Source organism: Lynx canadensis, chromosome B4 (genome assembly GCF_007474595.2).
Source record: "Lynx canadensis isolate LIC74 chromosome B4, mLynCan4.pri.v2, whole genome shotgun sequence".
Classification (NCBI taxonomy): domain Eukaryota; kingdom Metazoa; phylum Chordata; class Mammalia; order Carnivora; family Felidae; genus Lynx; species Lynx canadensis.
The window spans coordinates 2,928,022-2,947,800 of record NC_044309.1 but is presented as its reverse complement, the minus strand read 5'-3'; the positions used below and the strand labels follow the sequence as shown (position 1 = coordinate 2,947,800).

Below are 19,779 nucleotides of genomic sequence, written 5' to 3'. Positions count from 1 at the left end.
ATCGTTGGGCTTTTTTCCTCATAAAACACGTATTCGTCCACTTACGGTTGTTTAGTGCCTCCTTGCAAATCATCATCTCCGTTTTCTGTTTTTTAGGAAAGGATTTGAAGATGATCAAATAGAGGCTCTTCTACATAAAATCGAAATACAGATGAAGCATCAGTCTGTCAGCTTTGGACTCACCCTGACGTCTGTGTGTAATTTCTCATCTACCTCCTTCCTCTCGTGCTCTGTTTGTGGGTTTTGTTTTGCTTTAACTTTCATGACCAATGGGTATTTGACAGCTGAGGATACAGATATTCACAGCGCCTCTCATCTGAACCTTGAAAGCTGTGCCATTTTGGATCGGATCTGTTTACTTTTAACTTAGTTTTATGATATGTTGTGTCTTTTTACCAGTGTAATTGGCCTTTTGATAGCTTATGTTTTAAGGCAAGATAAGTTGACACAGAATACTTATGGATAGAGGTTTATAACTGTTGACTGTTGGTAATTATGCTTCTAAAAATTATTTCAAAACCCGTTCTTTATTTTATTAAGAAAAAACAGATCTGAAATTTTCCTGACCAAAGAATGACTTAATCTTTGCTTTGAACCGTCATCTGTGGTATTTTTAGACACAGAAACTGGTGTTTTAGTAAAATGTCCCGTTTGCTGTTTACTGAGCAAGCGCAGAGCTCACAGTGAGGCGCGCTGTGGCTTTGAAATTCTCGGTTGCAGTACATTGCTCCCTGCTGGAACCACGACGGGGACCCGGTGGAGCTCCTGAAGCTGGGAAGTCAGGTGGCTCGATTCAGACAGTGCCTCCGGGAGAATCCAGAGTTCTTGCGAGAAAAAGTAAAACAGTATTTTAAGGTAGGAAACTTGGAGGATTTATGTGAATGGGGACAGCCTTTCTTAATTATTAATTAATGCTCATAATAACTTCAGAAATGTAGTTTTCCGGATCCTGATGCCAGTTGGCTTTTTACGTGAATACCGGAGTGTGTTTTTTACAGAGGAATATATGTGTGCGTGTGTACTAATTAACAAAACATCTGCGGGCATTTTTTTCTGTTTTGTTGAAAGAAAGATGAGACCATTCACCGCAGTTTTTTGGAAGGTTTTGATAAGAATTAGTGTTCCCTTGTCATTCAGAGTTTGGTGGAGTTCACCGCGAAGAAATACTGTACTGGGATTTTCTTCATTGGGAGTCTTTTGGTTTTTATTTTATTATTTTTTAATTTTTTTTGGCAAACGACTGACTCAGTGTCCTTGGTAGTTACTGATTTTCTCAGATTTTTCTGTTTCTTCACACTTCAGTCTGGGGGGTGTGGCTTTAGGAATTCGTCCATTTCTTCTAGGTTGTCCAGTTGGGCGTGTGATTGTCCAGTATTCCCTGGCATTCTTATTCCCTGATCTTTCTGATCCTGGTACTGTTGGTGCTAAGGCACCCCTCTCCATCTCTGCGCTTACTTGAGCCTCCCTTTTTTCTTGTCTGTCGAAAGGTCCGTCACGTCCAGCAGTCTGTGTGAAGAAGTCTTGGCCGTGATCTAATTTTCATCGTTTCCTTTATCCTGCTAGCTTTGTTTTGGGTGGATCCCACTTTTCTGTTTTCTGAATGTGTAGTGACAGGTTACCCATTGGGCTTTGTGGCCTTTGTTTTCAATGTACGCGTTTACTGTGTACACATCACTCTTAACGCGATTTGTGGGAGCCTATAGTTTTCAGTACGTTCTGCCTGTAGGCTCACCTGTCTCGGGGTATTTTTTCTTTAACTTATTGGTTGTTTAAGAATGTGTTGTGTAACTCCCTGTATTTGTTGATTTTCCAGTTTTCCTTCCATAAGCAATACCTTAGAGATATCGTGTGTATGGTTCCAGATCACGGCAGTAAAGTGAATATTGAAATAAAGCGAGTCAGGTGAATTTCTTGGTTTCCCAGTGCCTGTAACAGTTATGTTTACTCTACACTGAAGTCTATTAAGTGTGCAGTAGCATTATGTCTAAAAAAACAACGTACATATCTTAGTTAAAACCACTTTATTGCTAAAAAATGCCAACCACCTGAGCTTTCAGGGAGCCCTGATCTTTGCTGGTGGAGGGTCCCGTCTCCATGGTGATGGCTGCTGACGGATCAGGGTGGCGGTTGCCGAAGGTTGGGATGGCCGTGGCAATTTCTGAAATAAGATAGCTAATGAAGTTTGCCGCAGCGACTGACCCTTCCTTTCACGAATGATTTCTCTGTAGCAGGTGATGCTGTTTGATAGCATCTAACCCACAGTAGAACTTTCAAAATTGAAGTCAATGCTCTCAAACCTGCTGCTGCTTTACAACTGAGTTTGTGTCATATCCTGAATCCTCTTGTCATTTCAACAATCTTCACGGCATTTCAGCAGGAATAGATTCCATCTCAGGAACCCATGGGAAGCAGCAGCTCCTCATCCGTTCAAGTTTTATCCTGAGATTGCAGCCATTCAGTCCCATCTCAAGGCCCCACTTCTGATTCTGGTCCTCTCGCTGTTTCCACCTCATCTGCAGTGACTCCCTCCACTGAGGCCGTGAGCCCCTCACAGTCATCCACGAGGGCTGGAACCAACTTCTCCCAACTCCTTTTATCCTGTGAATGTCGATGTTTTGACTCCTTCCCACGAATCATGAGTGTTCTTTTTTTTTTTTTTTTTTTTTATTTTATTTTTGGGACAGAGAGAGAGCATGAACGGGGGAGGGGCAGAGAGAGAGGGAGACACAGAATCGGAAACAGGCTCCAGGCTCCGAGCCATCAGCCCAGAGCCTGACGCGGGGCTCGAACTCACGGACCGCGAGATCGTGACCTGGCTGAAGTCGGACGCTTAACCGACTGCGCCACCCAGGCGCCCCGAATCATGAGTGTTCTTAATAGCATCTGGAATGGAGAATCCTTTCCAGAAGGTTTTAAATTTATTGTGCCCAGATCCATCAGAGGAATGGCAGTGATAGCTTCATGGAATGTATTTCTTAAATAATAAGACTTGACAGTTGAAATGACTCCTTGAGCCATGGGCTACAACATGGGTGTTGTGTTAACAGGCATGAGAACAATAATAATGTCATTATCCATTTCCATCGGAGCTCTTGGGTGACCAGGTGCATTGTCAATGAGCAGTCATATTTTGAGAGGAGTCGTCTTGAGCAGTGGGGCTCAGCAGTGGGCTTAAAATATTCAGGAAACTACGGGGCACCTGGGTGGCTCAGTCAGTTGAGCGACTGACTCTTGGTTTTAGCTCAGGTCATGATCTTGAAGTTCATGAGTTCGAGCCTCACGTCGGGCTCTGTGCTAACAGTGCGGAGCCTGCTTGGGATTCTCTCTCTCTCTCTCTCTCTGTCTCTCTCTCTCTCTCTCTCTCTCTGCCCCTCCTCTGCTTGTGCTCTCTCTTCATTTCTGTCTCTCTCAAAAATAAATAAAAAAATGTTCAGTAAGCCATGTTGTAAACAGAAGTGCTGTCATCCAGGCTCTGTCGTTTCATTTCCAGAGCACAGGCAGAAGGGATTTAGCATAGTTCTGAAGGGTGCTGGGCGTTTTGGAATGGTCAACGGGCATTGGCTTCAACCTGAAGTCACCAGCTGCATTAGCCCCTGACAAAAGTCACCCTGTCCTTCAAAGCTTTAAAACCAGGCGTTGACTCCTGTCTAGCTGTGGTAAGTCCTAGGTGGTGTCTTCTTCCCTCTATGGCCATTTCGTCTACATTGATCATCTTTCATTTAGTGTAGCCAACGTTAATAACTTCCTGGCCAATACCTAATACTTATCTGGGTAACTCGCTCCTTCCCCTTGCGCTGCCGTGTTTGGAGACGACTTTTCAAAGCTCTGCCTGCTTCAAGCTCCTGCAGCTTCCCCTCGCCTGTCAGCCTTCCTAGAATTGAAGAGAGGTCGGGCCTTGCCCTGGGTGAGACTACGGCTTAAGGGAATGTTAGGACTGGTTTGATCTTCCATCCAGACCCCTCAAACTTGTCTCTGTATCAGTAGCAAGGTGATTTCATTTCTCACTTGTGTGTTTCCTGGACCGGCACTTTTCGTCTCCTTCGAGAACTTGTCCTTCGCACTCACAGCGTGGCCAACCGGTGCAAGGGCTGGGCTTGGCTTCTCCCAGCTCTCAACATACCTTCCTCAGTAAGTTAATCATTTCTAGCTTTATTTTATTTTGAGAGAGAGAGAGAGAGAAAAAAGAGAACGAACGCACAAGCAGGGGAGGGCGGAGAGGGCGAGAATCCCGAGCAGAGTCCGCGCTGTCAGAGGCCGTGTAGGGCTCCATCTCGCGGACTGAAATCATGACCTGAGCAGAAGTCAAGGGTCAGACGCTCAACCGACCAAGCCACCCAGGCACCCCTAATTGTTTTGAGCTTCTTTGTGAGAGACGTGTGACTTTTCACTCGAAGACTCAGAGGCCGTTGTGGGGTTCATGCGTGGCCTAATCTCAGTACCGGTGTGTGACCGGGGATAGAGAGGCCCGAGGAGAGGGAGAGAGACCAGGGAATGGCGGGTGGAGCAGTCGGAACGCACACGTTTATCGATTAAGTTCGCCGTCTTGTGTGGGTGTGTTCACGTCTCCCCAAAACGTTACAGTGGTAGCCTCAGCGATCACCGATCACAGATGAGCATAATAAATACAAGGAAACTGTCTCAGGCATGGCGAGAATTACCACGATGTGGCGCAGAGACAGGAAGCGAGCAGATGCGGCTCAGCGCAGCACTGAGACCTTGAGTTTGTGCGAAAAATGCAGTATTTGCAGGAGCACAAGAAAATACGCCTGTGTAGAATACAAAACAGTCCCCTAACTCTGTGAACATTCTGGTTATTTTTATGAAGGTTCTCTTCTTTTCCCCGTAAGTGCAGCTACCGTCTGTCACCTGCAGTGCAGTCACAGTATTGACTGTTCCCCATGCTGTTCCTTCCATGCTCGTGACTTGTTCATTGCATAACCGGAAGCCCTGACCTCCCACTCCTCGTCACCCGTTTTGTTCATCCTCACCCCTCCCCCCCTCATGGCAAGCATCAGTTCTCTGTATTTATGGCTGCGTTTCTGCTTTTTTTTTTTTTTCTTAATGTTTATTTACTTACTTTGAGAGAGAAAGAACCCATGCGAGCAGTGGAGGGGCCGGGGGTGGACGGGGAAAGAATCCCAAAGAGGCTCCGGCAGAGCCGATCCTGACACGGGGCTGGACCTCATGAACCATGAGATCGTGACCTGAGCGGAAATCAAGAGTCGGGCACTCAACCACCTGAGCCACCAAGGCACCCCTGTTTCCGCTTTTGTTTTTTAGATTCCACGTGTAAGTGAAAACACGTCCCTTTGTCTCTCACTGACTTGTTTCATTTAGCATAATGCCTTCTGGGTCCCTCCACGTTCTTGCAAATGGCAAGATCTCATTCTTTATCGCTGAGTAACATCCCATTGAATGTATAGCACATCTTCATTGTTTATCAGGCACGTTTAGGCTGCTTTCGTATCTTGGCTGTTGTAAATGAAGCTGAAGTAAACACACGGGCTCGCAGATCTTTTCAAATGAGTGTTTTCGTTTTTTTCTCTGTAAATCTCCAGTAGTGGAATGACTGGATCATAGGTTATTTCTATCTTTAGTTTTGTTTTTTTTTTCAACGTTTATTTATTTTTGGGACAGAGAGAGACAGAGCATGAACGGGGGAGGGGCAGAGAGAGAGGGAGACACAGAATCGGAAACAGGCTCCAGGCTCCGAGCCATCAGCCCAGAGCCCGACGCGGGGCTTGAACTCCCGGACCGCGAGATCGTGACCTGGCTGAAGTCGGACGTTCAACCGACTGCGCCACCCAGGCGCCCCAGGTTTTTTAGGGAACCTCCATACTGCCTTCCGCGGTGGCCACCCCAGTTTACATTCCCACCAAAAGCGCGCAAAGGCTCCTTTTTCTCCAATGCTCGCCAACACCTGTTATTTCTTTCTTTTGAGTCCGGCTATTCTGACAGGTGTGAGGTGGTACCTCATTATGGTTTTGATTTGCACTTCCCTGGTGGTGAGTGATGACGTTGAGCGTTCATTGTGTCTCTTGGCCAGCTGTGTCTTTGGAGAAGTGTCTCTCACTTATTTTTATGCCGGTACCGTAATGTTGCAATTGCTCCTGCTTTTGTAATATGACTTGAAGTCTGGAATGGCGATGCCTCCAGCTTCCTTTTTCAAGGTTCCTTTGACTAGTCAAGGTCTTTTGTGGTTCTATACAGAGTTTAGTATTGTTTGTTCCAGTTCTCTGAAAAATGCTGTCGGCATTTGAACAGGGATTGTATTCAATCTGGAGATAGTTTGGGGCAGTATAGACATTTTAGCACTGTTTTTCCAACCCATGAGCACGGAATGTCTTTCTGTTTCTTTGCATCGCCCTGAATTTTTTTTATCCGTGTTTATAGTTTTCCAAGTATGGGTTTTTCAACTCTTCAGGTAAGTTTTGTCTTGGATATCTTACTGTTTTTTGTGCAGTTGTAAATGGGATAGTTTTCTTAATTTCAGTTTCTGTTGCTTTGTTATTAGTGTATAGGAATGCAGTAGATTTCTGTGTGCTGATTTTGTATCCTGTGGCTTTGCTGAATTCACGTATCAGTTCTGGTCTTTTGGTGGAGTCTTTAGGGTTCGCCGTATGGTCACATGTCCTCCATAAATGGTGAGTTTACTTCTTCCTTACCAATTTGGATGTCTTTTATTTCTTTTTGTCGTCTGATTGCTGTTAAGGCCAGGCCTTACAGTACTGTGTTGAATAAAGTGGTGAGAGTGTACATCTCTGTCTTCCTTCTGACCTTAAGGGAAAAGCTCTGAATTTTTCACCATTGACTATGATACTAGCTGTGGGTTTCTCATATAAGGCCTTTATTATGTTAGGTATGTTCCCTCTCGACCTGCTTTGCCGAGGGTTTTATCGTGAATGTATGTTGTGCTTTGTCGAATGCTTTTTCTGCATCTGTTGAAATGGCCCTATGTTTTATCCTTTCTCTTGCTGATGTGATGCATCACACTGATTACTTGCAAATATTGAACCACCCTTGCTTCCCGGAATATATCCCACTTGATTGTGGTGCCTGATTTTTTGTTGTTAACTTGCTGAGACTTGTTTTGTGATCTAATGTGTGATTCTGGAGAATGCTCAATGTGCGCTTGGAAATAATATGTATTCTGCTGTTTTAGGATGGAACGTTCTGGATAATATCTGTTAACTCCTTCTGGCCCAGTGTGTCATTTCAAAGCCACTTTTGCTTGTTGATTTTCTCTTTTGATGATCTGTTCATCCATTGTTATTGTATGATTGTCGAGTAGATCCTTTATATTTGTTATTAACTATTTCATGTATTTGCGTGCTACCATGTCGGGTGCATAAATATTGACAATTTTGACATCTTCTTGTTAGATTGTCCCCTTTAATATCATATGGTGCCCTTCTTTCTCTCTTGTTAGAGTCCACTCTGAAATCTGTTTTATCCGATGTAAGGATCGCTGCCCCAGCCTTTCACCATCTGTTTGCACGACAGGTGTTTCTCCATTCCTCTTGCTTTCAGTCTGCAGGTGTCTTTCTGTCTGAAATGAGTCTCTTGCAGGCAGCATGTCGATGGGTCTTATTTTTTTTTTTTTTTTTTACTCATTCTGTCACCCTGTTTCTTTTGATCGGAGTGTTTAGTCCGTTCACATTCAGAGTAATTATGGGGACACCTGGGTGGTTCAGTCCGTTAAGTGTCCAATTCTTGATTTCATCTCATGTCCATGATCTCGTAGTCGTGAGATCGAGCTCTGCATCGGGCAAGCCTGTTTGAGATCTTTCTCTCTGTCTTTCTCTCTGCTCGTTCTATACTTGCGCACACATACACACGTTCTCCGGAAAAACAAAAAATCAAAGTAATTATTGATAGGTGATGTGGGAAACAGAGGCAAATGAAAAATGAAATGTCCTTACTGCCTACAGTCCATTGACCATCTTTGACACAGGCAGAGTGACCTCCCTCTGCTGCCTCCACAGTGACACTTTGCTAAAGGGCAAAAGGCAATCGAAGCTTAACATTATCCTGACCTCCAGGATCCTGTAAGTCTACTTTAACATATAAAAATTACTTTGAAAACTTCCTTTATCTTTGCCAAATATATGTTAGCAATCATTCCCCAAGCACATGGCTCACTGATGTACATCTCTAGGGTCTCATGACCAAGGTTTACTAAACAGTAATAAATGATCTTTTCCTAACAGTAGCTAGTCCCCTCAGGGTCCTGGAAACCTTGTTTCCAAAATACCTTGGAGGTTTGTGCTGTCCCTGATCCCCTCCCAACCTGAAGGTAGTCAGTCGCCCGTCACAACCCCGGTGGAGCTTTCCGCCCTATGGGTCCCACCCCTGGGCTTTAATAAACCAACTTTTTGCACCAAACACACCTCATGAATTCTTTCTTGGCCATCGGCTTCAAACCCCAGCGTTTTCTACATCAATAGGTGTGTACTTCTATTTTGTTACTTGTTTTGTGGTCATTTCCATAGATTTTCTCTGATCCTTTCTTCTCGTGCTTTCATGGTGTGTTGACTTCCTTTAGTGATATACTTGGATTCCTTTTTGTGTTTGTGTATCTATTACTGGTTTTTGACTTGTGGTTACCATTCATCTTGTGTATAACATTTTCTCCATTCAGCAGTCTATATTAAGTTGACTCGTCACTCAAATATGAACCCATTCTTTAACATCTCTTTCCCTCACATTTTAAGTATGTGGTGTTGCACCTCTTTTTATTTTATGAATCCCTTGACTGATTTTTGCACAAACACTTGTTTTTACTGCATTTGTGTTTTTTACTTTTCATAATTGCACTTGGAGTCCCCTTTAATATTTAGTATTTAATATCTCTTTGCAGGGTTGGCTTAGTGGTCATGAACTTTTTTAGTTTTCATTTTCTGAGAAACTCTTGATCTCTCCTTCTGTTCTGAACGATAGCCTTGCTAGATAGAGCATTCTTGGCTGCAGAGTTTTCTTCTTTCAACTGTGAATATATCACTCCACTCCCTTCGGGCCTGTAAAGTTTCTGCTGAAAAATCCATTGATAGCCTTGTGGGGATTTCCCTTGTGTGTAATGTCTTTTCTCTTGCTGCTTTTGAGATTTTTTTCTTTATCACTACTTTCTGCCATTTTAATTACTGTGTATCTTGGTGTGGACCTCCTTGGGTTGATTTTGGGTCAGAGGGGCATCTTTGTGCCTCCTGGATCTGTCATCTGTTAACGTCCCCAGATTAGGGAAGTTTTCAGCTACTATTTCTTCAAATAAATTTTCTGCCCCTTTTCTGTCTCTTCTTTTGGGATCCCTATACTCTGTTGGATGGGAGTCACTGAGTTCCCTAAGATTATTCTCAATTTGCGTAATTTTTTCCCCTCTCCTGTTTATCTTGGTTACTTTCCGTTACTCTGTCTTCCAGGTCACTAATTCGGTCCTATGCTTCATCTAGTCTGCTGTTTATTCCATCAGTTGTATTTTTTATTTTATGTGTTTCACTTTTGTCTCTTGCTGTGGTTTGGTCCTTTCTTTTCATTTGGGTCATATTCCTCTGTCTCCTCATTTCGTCCAACTCTCTGTATCTGTTTCCGTGTGTTTAGAAAGTGAGCTACTTGTCTTGCTCTTAACAGTAGTGGCCTTATGAAGATGCCCTGTTGTGCCCGGCAGTGCAGTGTCCCCTGCTCCGCAGGGCCTGGCACTTCAGGGGGTGTCTCCTAGGTGAGTTGTGTGCCCTGCTGTTGAGCCCTGTCCTCTTCTTCCTTCCGTCTGCTTGTCTGCAGAGGCTCTCTCTGCCTTGTGGGCAGTGTTTGTTCTCCAGCAGGTGTGGGGCACGATATAACAAGATATGCAGTGGTCTGCTTGAAGAATGAGTCCTTCCCCTGCTGCCACTGGAACTGAGGTCCTTCAAAACACGTGGGTCGGAGATGTGGTGTTGGCAGGGTTTGTGCCAGTCTTCTGGGGGAGGAGCCCACAGTGCCAGGACTGAGGCGAGTGTGACTAGGAAGAACAGATCCCTGGAAGCATGGGGGAGGCGTGGCTTGGTGCAAGCCAGTTTCATAAAGAGTGTCAGTGTGCTGCTGATTCCCATAGGTGGCCATTGTTTGTGCCGGGGATGGGAGAGGAAAATGGTACCGGTCACGTCCCTTGTTCCTGGAGGGGGTCTCCCTTGATCCCTGTCTCTCTGGGCCTCGCTGTGAGTCGATCACTCTCCTTCCTATCTGCCCCTGACATTTCTCAAAGTGCTGTATTTGCAAAGACTTTTTGGTGTGCTGTCTCTTTAAAGGTGGGAACTCCACTTACTAACATCTTCTCATGCTGATTTTTAGAATTACAGGCTTCGGGTGGTGCCTGGGTGGCTTAGTTGGTTGAGTGTCCCAACTCTTGATTTCGGCTCAGGTCACGATCTCACGGTTCGTGAGTTTGAGCTCTGCTTCAGGCTCTGTGCTGACAGTATGGAGCCTGCTTGGGATTCTTTCTCTCTCTCCCTCTCTCTCTTCCCCTCCCCTGCTCGTGCACTCTCTCTCTCTCAAAATAAACAAACATAAAAAAAAAAAAAAAAAAAAGAATTACAGGCTTCAGGTGCCTGGGTGGCTCAGTCAGTTGAGTGTCCCAACTCTTGAATTTGGCTCAGGTCATGATCCCAGGCTCATGGGATCAAGCCCCATGTTGGGCTCCATGCTGAGCATGGGCCCTGCTTAAGATTCTCTCTCTCCCTCTCTCTGCCCCTCCCCTGCTTGCACACACTCTCGCTCTGTCTCTCAAATAAAAAACATTTTAAAAAAATAAATAAAATTCCAGGCTTTATGCCCCACTAGGTGTAAGAACTGACAGTTCTGCCAGAGTCCAGGTCGTTCTCTGGGTTTTGTGCACTGACGTGGGTGTGGTTTCCTTGTGTCCCTGGGACCAAGTGAGCTTACAGTCCTCCTCCTCCGCCATCTTCCCAGCCGACCTCGTGCTGTTTTGATGACTACGGTTTTGGAGTAAATGTTGAGATCTAGGATTCTATGTGTCCAGCTTTGTTCTTTCTCAAAATTGCTTTGGCCGTTTGGGGTCTTTTGGGTTCCGTAAACATTACAGGATTATTCTAGTTCTGTGGAAAATGCTGTTGGTGGTTTGATAGGGATTACACTGAATCTGTAGAGTGCTTTGTAGGGTAGGCACTTACCAGTGTGATTTCTTCCAGTCCGTGAGCATGGTGTGTCTTTTCTGTGTGTGTCGTCTGCAGTTTCCTTCATCAGTGTTTCCGAGTTTGCAGAGCACAGGTCTTTCGACTTTTTGGTTAGGCTTATTTCTGCGTATTATTCTTTTTGGTGCACTTATAAATGGAACTGTTTTCTTAATTTCTCTTTCTACTACCTTTGTATTGGTGTATGAAAACACCCAATATGTGTGTATTAACTTTCTGAATTCGTTTATTCTCACAGCGTTTTTGGTGGACTCTTCAGGGTTTTCTTCGTACGGTATCATGTCATCTACACACAGTGACAGTTTTACTTCGTCCTGCCTGATTTAGATGCCTTTATATTTCTTGTCTCATGGCTACAGCCAGGACCTCAGGGCTATGTTGAATGCAAGTGGTGACAGTGGACATCCTTGTCTTGTTCTTGATGTTGGAGCAGAAGCTCTCAGTTTCTCCCCTTTGAGTGTGATGTTAGCCCTTGGTGTGCCATACATGGCCTTCATCATGCTCAGCTGTGTTCCCTCTAACTCCACTTTGTTGATAGTTTTTATCATGAGCGTACGTTGAATTTTGTCAAATGCTTTTTCTGCCTCTCTCAGCGAGTAATCGTGTTAATGTTAGTGTTGAATGTGGTTTGCTGATAATTTATTGATGATTCTGCATCTGTGTCTATCAGGGATACTGGCCTCCTGTTTTCTTTTATGTAGTGCCTTCTGGAGTAGTTTGAGGAACATAGATGTTAACTCTTTAAACGTTTGGTAGAATTCACCTGGGTGAAGCCTTGACTTTTGTCGAGAATACAACAGTCCCTTAAACGTGTGGGTATTTTGGTCTTTATGATGGATTCTTTTGATGCTGGCTCATTTGTTTGCATTGCTTTAGGGCATTGTACTTGGTGTGTGTTCCGTGGAAGATGACCATGAATGTGGTGGGACTTAGAAGGCTTCACCATGGGGCTTGGACTGTTGTGTAGTGAAGGGTCGCTCGGTTGTGCACTGTGCACATATTATGGGCACATATTTTGGACGTAGGGCATAGGTCGGCCACTCGACCTGCCATCTGTTACTACAGGTTACTTTGTATAAAGTTTGTATTGTAGTGCGGTTCTCTCTCCTCTCTGTAGTGCTACAGACAGGTGTGCTGTGTGTGTGTGTGTGTGTGTGTGTGTGTGTGTGTGTGTTGTTGAGTGAGAGACGCACATTAAATAATCTAACATTTTTACATTAGGTGGATATTTACTTTGTCCTCATAATTGACAAAATCCTGAAGAATTTAGTTCTAACCTTTAAGAAGTCTAGATAAACATTACATTAGTTTCTTCAGTTCTTTTTGATTTAGACTAAAGTCAAAGATTTATAATGTCCCAGTGTGCGAGTAAGGTATAAAGAGAATGTTCAACGTCGATAGGTTCCTGGTTTAGACCTAGTAACCGTAACAGTAAGCACCCAGTAGTGAGAAGAACAGCGTGTGTGAGGGTGACGGCTGGGGTCTCACGCGGCTCGTGCACTTTCCGTAGGGCCACCTTTGAGGTATGTTCTATCGTCATGGCTGTTTAAAACGGGTGGTGCACCTGCCGGCCCATGGAATGGCGCTAGCGGCTCGTCAGCAGGTTGGCCTCCAGTGAAACTTGTTTCAGCTTCTCTTTTTGTTGCTGTGCCTTTTGCAGAATAATCCGCATAAGCTGACTTTGTCGATGAAACCCGACGACAAGTATTTTGAGAAACAAACACAGAAGGAGACAGAAAAACTGAAGCAAAAGATCGACTGTCTTTCCCCGAAAGACAAGAAGCAGATCTATGAAAAAGGTCAGATGTTTAGTTTCATCCTAATTCCCTAGCCTTCCCCCAACCCCAGTGAACTTTGTGAAACGAGAGGATAGTTGGAGGCAAGTATCATTTGAACTAACACGTATTTATTGGGCACCGACAAAGGTCACAGTTGGATGCGATGGCTTCAACCCCAGTAGGATCGCCCTGTTCTCAGAAGCTTCATCCTGTGGGTGAGGAAAGGAGGAGCGCTAGAGAGGAAAGGCACTGTGGTCCGCCCCCCCCCACACACACCCTGTGACCCACGGTCACCCGAGGGCTGGAAGCGATTCTCCTTGTGCATTGTCAGAGCTGTGTTATGGTGCCTGCATCTCTCATGTCTTTCACCCACAGCACAAGGACGCATTTGGAGAGAGCCAGACACCGCGTTCACGTAACCTTTTTTTCAGTTCATCGTTGTCACTGCTCGGTGTCGCCATCAGTTGTTGTCACTCTTGCTGTGCCGAGTTTATGAATTGAACTTGATTATGCGTACGTATATGCAGGGTTTGGCCCTATCGATGGTTTCAGGCATCCACTGGGGAGTTCAGAACATACTCCCCCCGGTCGTGACACGCGGCGGGGGGCCGGGTGGCGCAGGCCTGGGTGCAGACAGAGACGGGTACCTAATCCCTTCCTGGGCTGAACACACCGTAAGGCCCAGTGGTCTCCTCCACATGATGTGCCCCAAAGAAACGATAGCACATGTCCACACAAACTGGAAACCGCTCACATTTCCATCAGCCCGGTATATCTGTGCAGTGACAATACTGTTCAGCCACAAAGAGGAGCAGAGTACGATGGCACTTCATAGTGACGAGAGCCTCAAAAGCATTGTGCTAAGTGAAGTTAGCCAGGCCGAAACAGTGCCTGCTGCCCAGTGAGTCATTTACATGAAACTGTAGAAGCGGTGAAACTATACTGACAGAAGGCGAGTGAGCCCCCGGGGGTTGCCTGCAGGGAGCCAGGAGGGAACTTTTGGGGGGCGGAAATGATACCGCAATGTGATGATTATACAACTTTACGCGTTTGTAGAATTTATTGAATTGTATCTTTAAAACTGTGGGTTTTAGCGTAGGTAAATTACACGAATAAATAAAGTCCATCAGAATAGATCTGCAGTACACAGGGACACGGCCACCCGGCCAGAATAGAAGTTGGCTGGGATCACGTGAGGGATTATCAGGTTTATCGGGCAGCGGAGTTGGCTTTAGGTAGGAAGTCAGTAACGCTAAGGTTCAGATGATTTAGTCTATCCAGTAAAGGTAATTTGAGCATGTAAGTTGTTACTCTTTACCTTGGAGTTCTGGTTTTTGCATACAGCTCTTTTAAGCTCTTCATGAATGTAGCCAGCTAATTGTGAGTAATCGTAAACGGAGCTCGCTAATTGTGAGTAATACAATAATAATTCCTTCTGTTTTATGAGCGCTGGTCGTCAAGTTCCGTCTTCCTTTTTTAAACTGAGGTATAATTAATTGATTGCTTCTTGGCCTTTTGGCCGAGGTCAGCTGTACTGTCTGTTCTGATACGTTTAATATCTGATATGTTCTCTGTCCGAGGACAGTCTTCTAAGTGGATTTATTAATAAGTTCATAAGGCGGAGATACAGCTGGTACAGCATTATTTTAGCTTCAGGATATAGCGGTGAGTTGACATTTGTCCGTCTTGCAAAATGATCACAGGGCAGCTAGTCAGCATTGTCCCCACACGGTTGCAACTTGTCTTTCGTGGGATGAGAACGCGTGACATCTGTTGTCTTAGCCGCTTTCACACGTGCAGCACAGCGTTCTCACCTACAGTCCCCGTGCTGTGCGGTCCGTGCCGTGACTTTAGACTGTAAGTTTGTACCTTTTGACCCTTTCACCCATCCCTCACACGCCTCCCACCAACCGGGGCATCCACCAGTCTGTCGTCGCTGCGAGCTTGGCGTTTGCTTTTTCAGATGCCACGTGTGCGTGAGATCACAAGGTGTTTGTCGTTCTCTGCCTCATTTCACTTAGCATGATGCCCTCTGTATTGTCATAAACGGCAAGATTTCATTCTCTGTTTACGACTGCATATAATCCATTGTACGTATAACCACATCTTCCCCCACCGATGGACACCCAGGTGGTTCCCTTATCTTGGCTGTCGTGGACAACACTAACGGACGTGGGGGTACGGACACCTTTCAGGTCAGAGTTTGTTTTCTTTAGTTAAATGCCCAGCGGCAGAATTGCTCGATCCTGTGATGGAATGGGACCTCCGTCTGTTTTCCGCGGCGGCTGCCCCGCGCTCCGTCCGCCAGCGGTGCCCGAGGCTCCCCGTTGTCCACACCGTCACCAGCCCGCACTTCTGGTCTTCCTGATTCTGGCCACTCTGACAGGTCGTGGTGGTTTTGATTTGCATTTCCCTGGTGGTTGTGATGTTGAACATCTTCTCATCTTGGCCTGTCGGCCTTCTGGATGACTTCTCTGGGGAAACGTCTGTTCAAATCCCCTGCCCACTTTTAATCAGGTTATTCAGGCTTTTTTGCTGCTGAATTGTAGAAGTTCTTATATATTTGGCTATTAACCCTTTATCACCTGTAATTTGCAAATATTTTCTCCCATTCCGTACTGCTTTTCGTTTTGTTGATAGTTTGCTGCGAAGAAGCTTTTAGTTTGCTGCAGCCCCACCCGTTTTCCATTTTTGATTAAAGCCCTTTGTGGCCCGGAGCGTAATTGTAGGCCTAAGCAACAGGACCTGGTACATTCCTTGAGTTGTGCCAGACTCTTGGCCTGGCCACAGAGATGTGCTCGGTTCTAAGAAAACCCATGTGCTCTGGTCCACACTCGCATGTGAGCGGATGGAGGCCCACGTTACAGAAACGTGTTTTTCGCTTGCAGATCACTGCGCAGTTCCGTTAAGTGTGACACGGTGCTGGGGCACATGAGGGGTCTTTCCGGCCAGTACGTCCCGGGTGTGGACTGCGGCTCGAGCGGTCTGTGCGTCCGAGTTTACTCTGTAGAGGAGCGCGGTGGGAACGGTGGGGCGGGAGACTGACTTGGAACGGTCTTCCAGTTTGGGGGTGTCTGCGTCACCGGTCACGTGCCTTGGCCCCGCCGTCGGGAGCCGGGAGCCTGTCACCTGGCAGAGGACGGGCTGCCGGAGAGTTCTGTGCTGACCCTGGGCACTCTGGGAGAGCAGGTGCTGAGGTGAGGGTGCTGCCCAGGACCAGGGGGCCCTAGACCTGGACGGGGCGGGCTCCTGAGCTCCTGCCTGCACACCCAGGTGACGTGGAGGGGCAGGGTGGGGGAGTCAGCCCACAGCTGGTGGGGGCCTGGCAGTCTGCAGGAAGCCGCCAAGAGCCCACTCCTTGGCGTCTCCCGGAGCGAGGGCTGTGGGCCAGCCTCGGCAACAGTGCTGTGCCGGGCACGGGCCCCCACGGGACAGGCTGGCAGTCTGCCGTCAGGTGTCGGGACCTCGGAGGTAGATGCGGAGTCCAGGTCCACTCAGCTCCTCGGACGCGCGAGAAATGAAGCTGTTTGTTTGACGGAACTGGAGACCGTGCAGTGTTTTTCCCTCGTGCGCCGTTGCAGACTCTGCGCCGAGCCTCTGGGGTTCCCGCCCTGACGGGCTGCGAGGTTCTGTGACTCCGGAAGGAGGGCCCTCTCCCCTCTTTCGGGAGCTGTGAGAGGTCAGGCCGAGAAAATGTCTGCTGGAGCATTTGCAGAACATGCGAAACCCGTGGTTGCACACGCACCGTGCTGAGGCTGGCACGGCTGAAAGGAGACAAAGCCAGTGCGAAAGTTACGAAATTCCGGTCCAGCAAGGAATGGGTTGGAAGTCTGAAAGCAGTGGGCCGAGCATTCAGGCTCTAGTACAGTCTGGTGGGGTGGAGAGGAGCCTGAGCAAGCCCGGCCCGGCCCTCAGCACAGCAGTGGCCCCAGCACAGCTCTCCGTTCACGTTGTGGGCAGGAGGGCACTTAGGAAAGCTCGGCCTCCCGGGCAGGCTGTTGTGCCGAGTTGGGTTTGCCCGGCAACGGCAGAGCTGGCAAGCCGCGGTGCCCCGGGTGGCTGCCGTCCGTGAGGGCTGGCCCGAGCGCAGGCGAGCGGGTCGTCAGACCTCCCAGCTCCTGCCCTGATTGCTCGTCACTCTGCGTGGTTCTAGGTCTGGAATTACAGACTCAGCAGAGCAAAGCTCAGGACACGTCTTGCCTGCCAGCGCTCAAGGTGTCGGACATCGAGCCCACCATCCCGCTCACGCACCTGGAGGTGGCCCTGGCAGGTGAGCGGGAGGCTCGGTCTTGTTTCTGTGTCCACGCCGGCACCCTCGTGCCCAGCCAGCCCCGTCCGGGGGAGGTGGCCGGCCGCGTGGGGAGCCGGAGCGCGTGGCCATGCTGGGAGTGGGGCTGTGGGGGGGGGGGGGGGGCGGCGATGCCCCCTGCCGGGGGGCACGTGCCCGAGGAGCCCACACCTGGGCTGTGTCACTCGGGTCATGGGATCGCCTTGATCTTGAGAAGCACCCTCGCTTCCGCTTTGTCTTAACGCGGCTCCTTGTGTTTACCACCACCGGGTAGTGTGTGTGCACATAAGTGGACGAGGCCTCTGGGAAGCGGGGTTAACGTCCCCCACGTCTTCACTGCGGGACGGGGAGCACATGGGACAGGCAAGGGAACGGGGTCGGGTGTTGCCAGCCCCCCGAGACCGCGCAGACGGCCGCACGCAGCGGGGGGGCGGTGGGCAGGGCAGCCGCAGGGCCCGAGGAACGCCCCTTCCGTCCGGGCCTGGCCGGGGGTGTGGGTGTCCTCGGTGGGGAGCATTTGAGGAGGGCATACCGAAGAGTGAGGAGGTGACTGAGAAGTGGGCTGCTTGTGCCCCCGCAGCCGGCGAGACCCCCGTGCAGTACTGCGCCCAGCCCACCAACGGCGTGATGTACTTCAGAGCGTTTTGCAGCCTGCACACCCTTCCCGAGGAGCTCCGGCCCTACGTGCCCCTCTTCTGCAGCGTCCTCACCAAGTAAGGGCCTGGGGTGGGTCTGTGCACGGACGCACAGCTGCTGTGTCTCGGTGCGTCGGCGATCACCTTTTAGCGAGTTTAGGGGTTTTAGTTTGGAAAACCCCTGGTGCTTTTGTGAAAACAACGGTGTCCTGATCAGAAAACATCCGCATGTCGGCCACGTAGGCGTGGGGTGACCCGGAGAGGCCGTGTGGCCTCCACTGAGCTGTGTGACGCCATGACCCCTGGTAGAGCGGGCGTCCGGGTGGATTTGAGATCACGGCAGGCTGCACGTGGCCCCACGGCCCGCTCCTCTTCTGGGTCTCCGTGGCTGGCCGTGGCGGGGCCACAGCTCTGTGTCCGTGTGCCGGGACACCAGGGGGATGGAACCCTGTAGCAAGTAGGCTGGTGCCCCGTCACACACGTGGGCTTCATGTCCCGTGCGCCCTAGCAGAGGTCATGGGAAGACACCTGCGACCTTTGCAGCGTTCTTGCCCTTCCTTGAACACAGCCCCCCCACTTGTCCTTCACGGCACAGCCGTTTCTGGGGGGCCTCACGGGTGTCACCGTGGCCTCCGTCCTCTCTTACCTTGGGAGCTAGAGTTAGGCTGTTTCTTGCAAAAGCATCACCCGTGCCGAGAGGACTTCTTCTCTTAAAAGCTCACAGAGGCCGGTTCTCCAGGTCTCCTTTCTGAGACCGAACACTTGAGCAGATGAAATCTGGGCCAGAACGTTTTAGAAGCAGAGAGAACAGGAAGCATTAAGAACGTGGGAAGCTCGGCCTTGCAAAGCAGGGCTTAGGGTTCCGTGCTTAGCGCCGGGCAGTGGCCGCCTGTGGGCTGGGCGGGCGGGATGCCACTGACTGGAGTCCCCGCACACATCGTGTCTGCCTGGAACGGGGCGCGAGCGGTGGGCAGGTGTGGTTAGGGGTGTGGACGCGGGTCGCTGGAGGCTGTGGCCACGGTCGTGCCAGCGGCTCACAGCGGAGGGTGACACGGCCCAGACCACACCGGCGGTGGGGGAACCCTTCTTTGCTCTGACAGGCTGGGCTGCGGCCTTCTGGACTACAGACAGCAGGCTCAGCAGATCGAGCTGAAAACGGGGGGCATGGCCGCGTCGCCCCACGTGATCCCTGATGGCACGCACCTGGACGTGTACGAGCAGGTAACGGTTCTCTCTGCGTCACTGGGCGCTCCACGGCGTTGCTCCAGCATGTTCTTTGTCCCTGAAATTAAGCCGTCATTTCTTCCTTTTTGCGTGGTTTAGGGTGTGCTGTTTTCATCCTTCTGCCTTGATAGAAACCTGCCAGACATGATGCAGCTGTGGAGTGAGATATTCCACAGGTAACTATCTGTAAAGACCTTCCTCCTGGGGCTAGATCAGAGGGCTGAGTCTCCAGTGTTGTGAAAGCAGGAGTTGTTACTCGTTTGTCGTTTGTGGCTTCTGCCTGCATCCTAGTTGTCATTCCTGTGGACGTGTAAAATTTCTGACGGTGTTCGCATCGTCTGGAAACCGACATTTAATGAACTTTCCGGATCTCGAAGGGGGTGTGGCCGGGTCTCCAGGAACTGAATACGTTTTTATTTTCCCCGAAGCCCATGCTTTGAAGAAGAAGAATATTTCCGAGTGTTGGTTACGATGTCCGCTCAAGAGCTGTCCAACGGAGTGCCTGACTCGGGGCATCTGTACGCGATGGTCCGAGCCGGCAGGACCCTGACGCCGGCGGGGGACCTGCAGGAGACCTTCAGCGGGATGGACCAGGTGACTCACCGGCCGGGGCCTCCAGCGCTGGCGCCGGACTGTTGTGTCCCAGGAGAGCTAACTCCAGCCGATCGCATTTT

General features: G+C 48.8%; 1 protein-coding gene and 1 pseudogene across 3 annotated transcripts in view; both read left to right on the top strand.

Moving 5' to 3' along the window:
• Positions 1–19,779, top strand: part of PITRM1 (pitrilysin metallopeptidase 1) — a 43,835-nt gene that overhangs the window by 18,007 nt on the left and 6,049 nt on the right. For all 3 annotated transcript variants that reach the window (XM_030322956.2, XM_030322954.1, XM_030322955.1), the window contains 8 exons: positions 97–193; positions 721–855; positions 12,841–12,979; positions 17,112–17,228; positions 17,827–17,959; positions 18,982–19,102; positions 19,205–19,281; positions 19,534–19,699. In XM_030322956.2, the coding sequence (XP_030178816.1) occupies positions 97–193; positions 721–855; positions 12,841–12,979; positions 17,112–17,228; positions 17,827–17,959; positions 18,982–19,102; positions 19,205–19,281; positions 19,534–19,699 (985 nt within the window). The remainder of the gene's footprint in view (positions 1–96; positions 194–720; positions 856–12,840; positions 12,980–17,111; positions 17,229–17,826; positions 17,960–18,981; positions 19,103–19,204; positions 19,282–19,533; positions 19,700–19,779) is intronic.
• Positions 14,458–14,573, top strand: LOC115519637 (annotated as a pseudogene).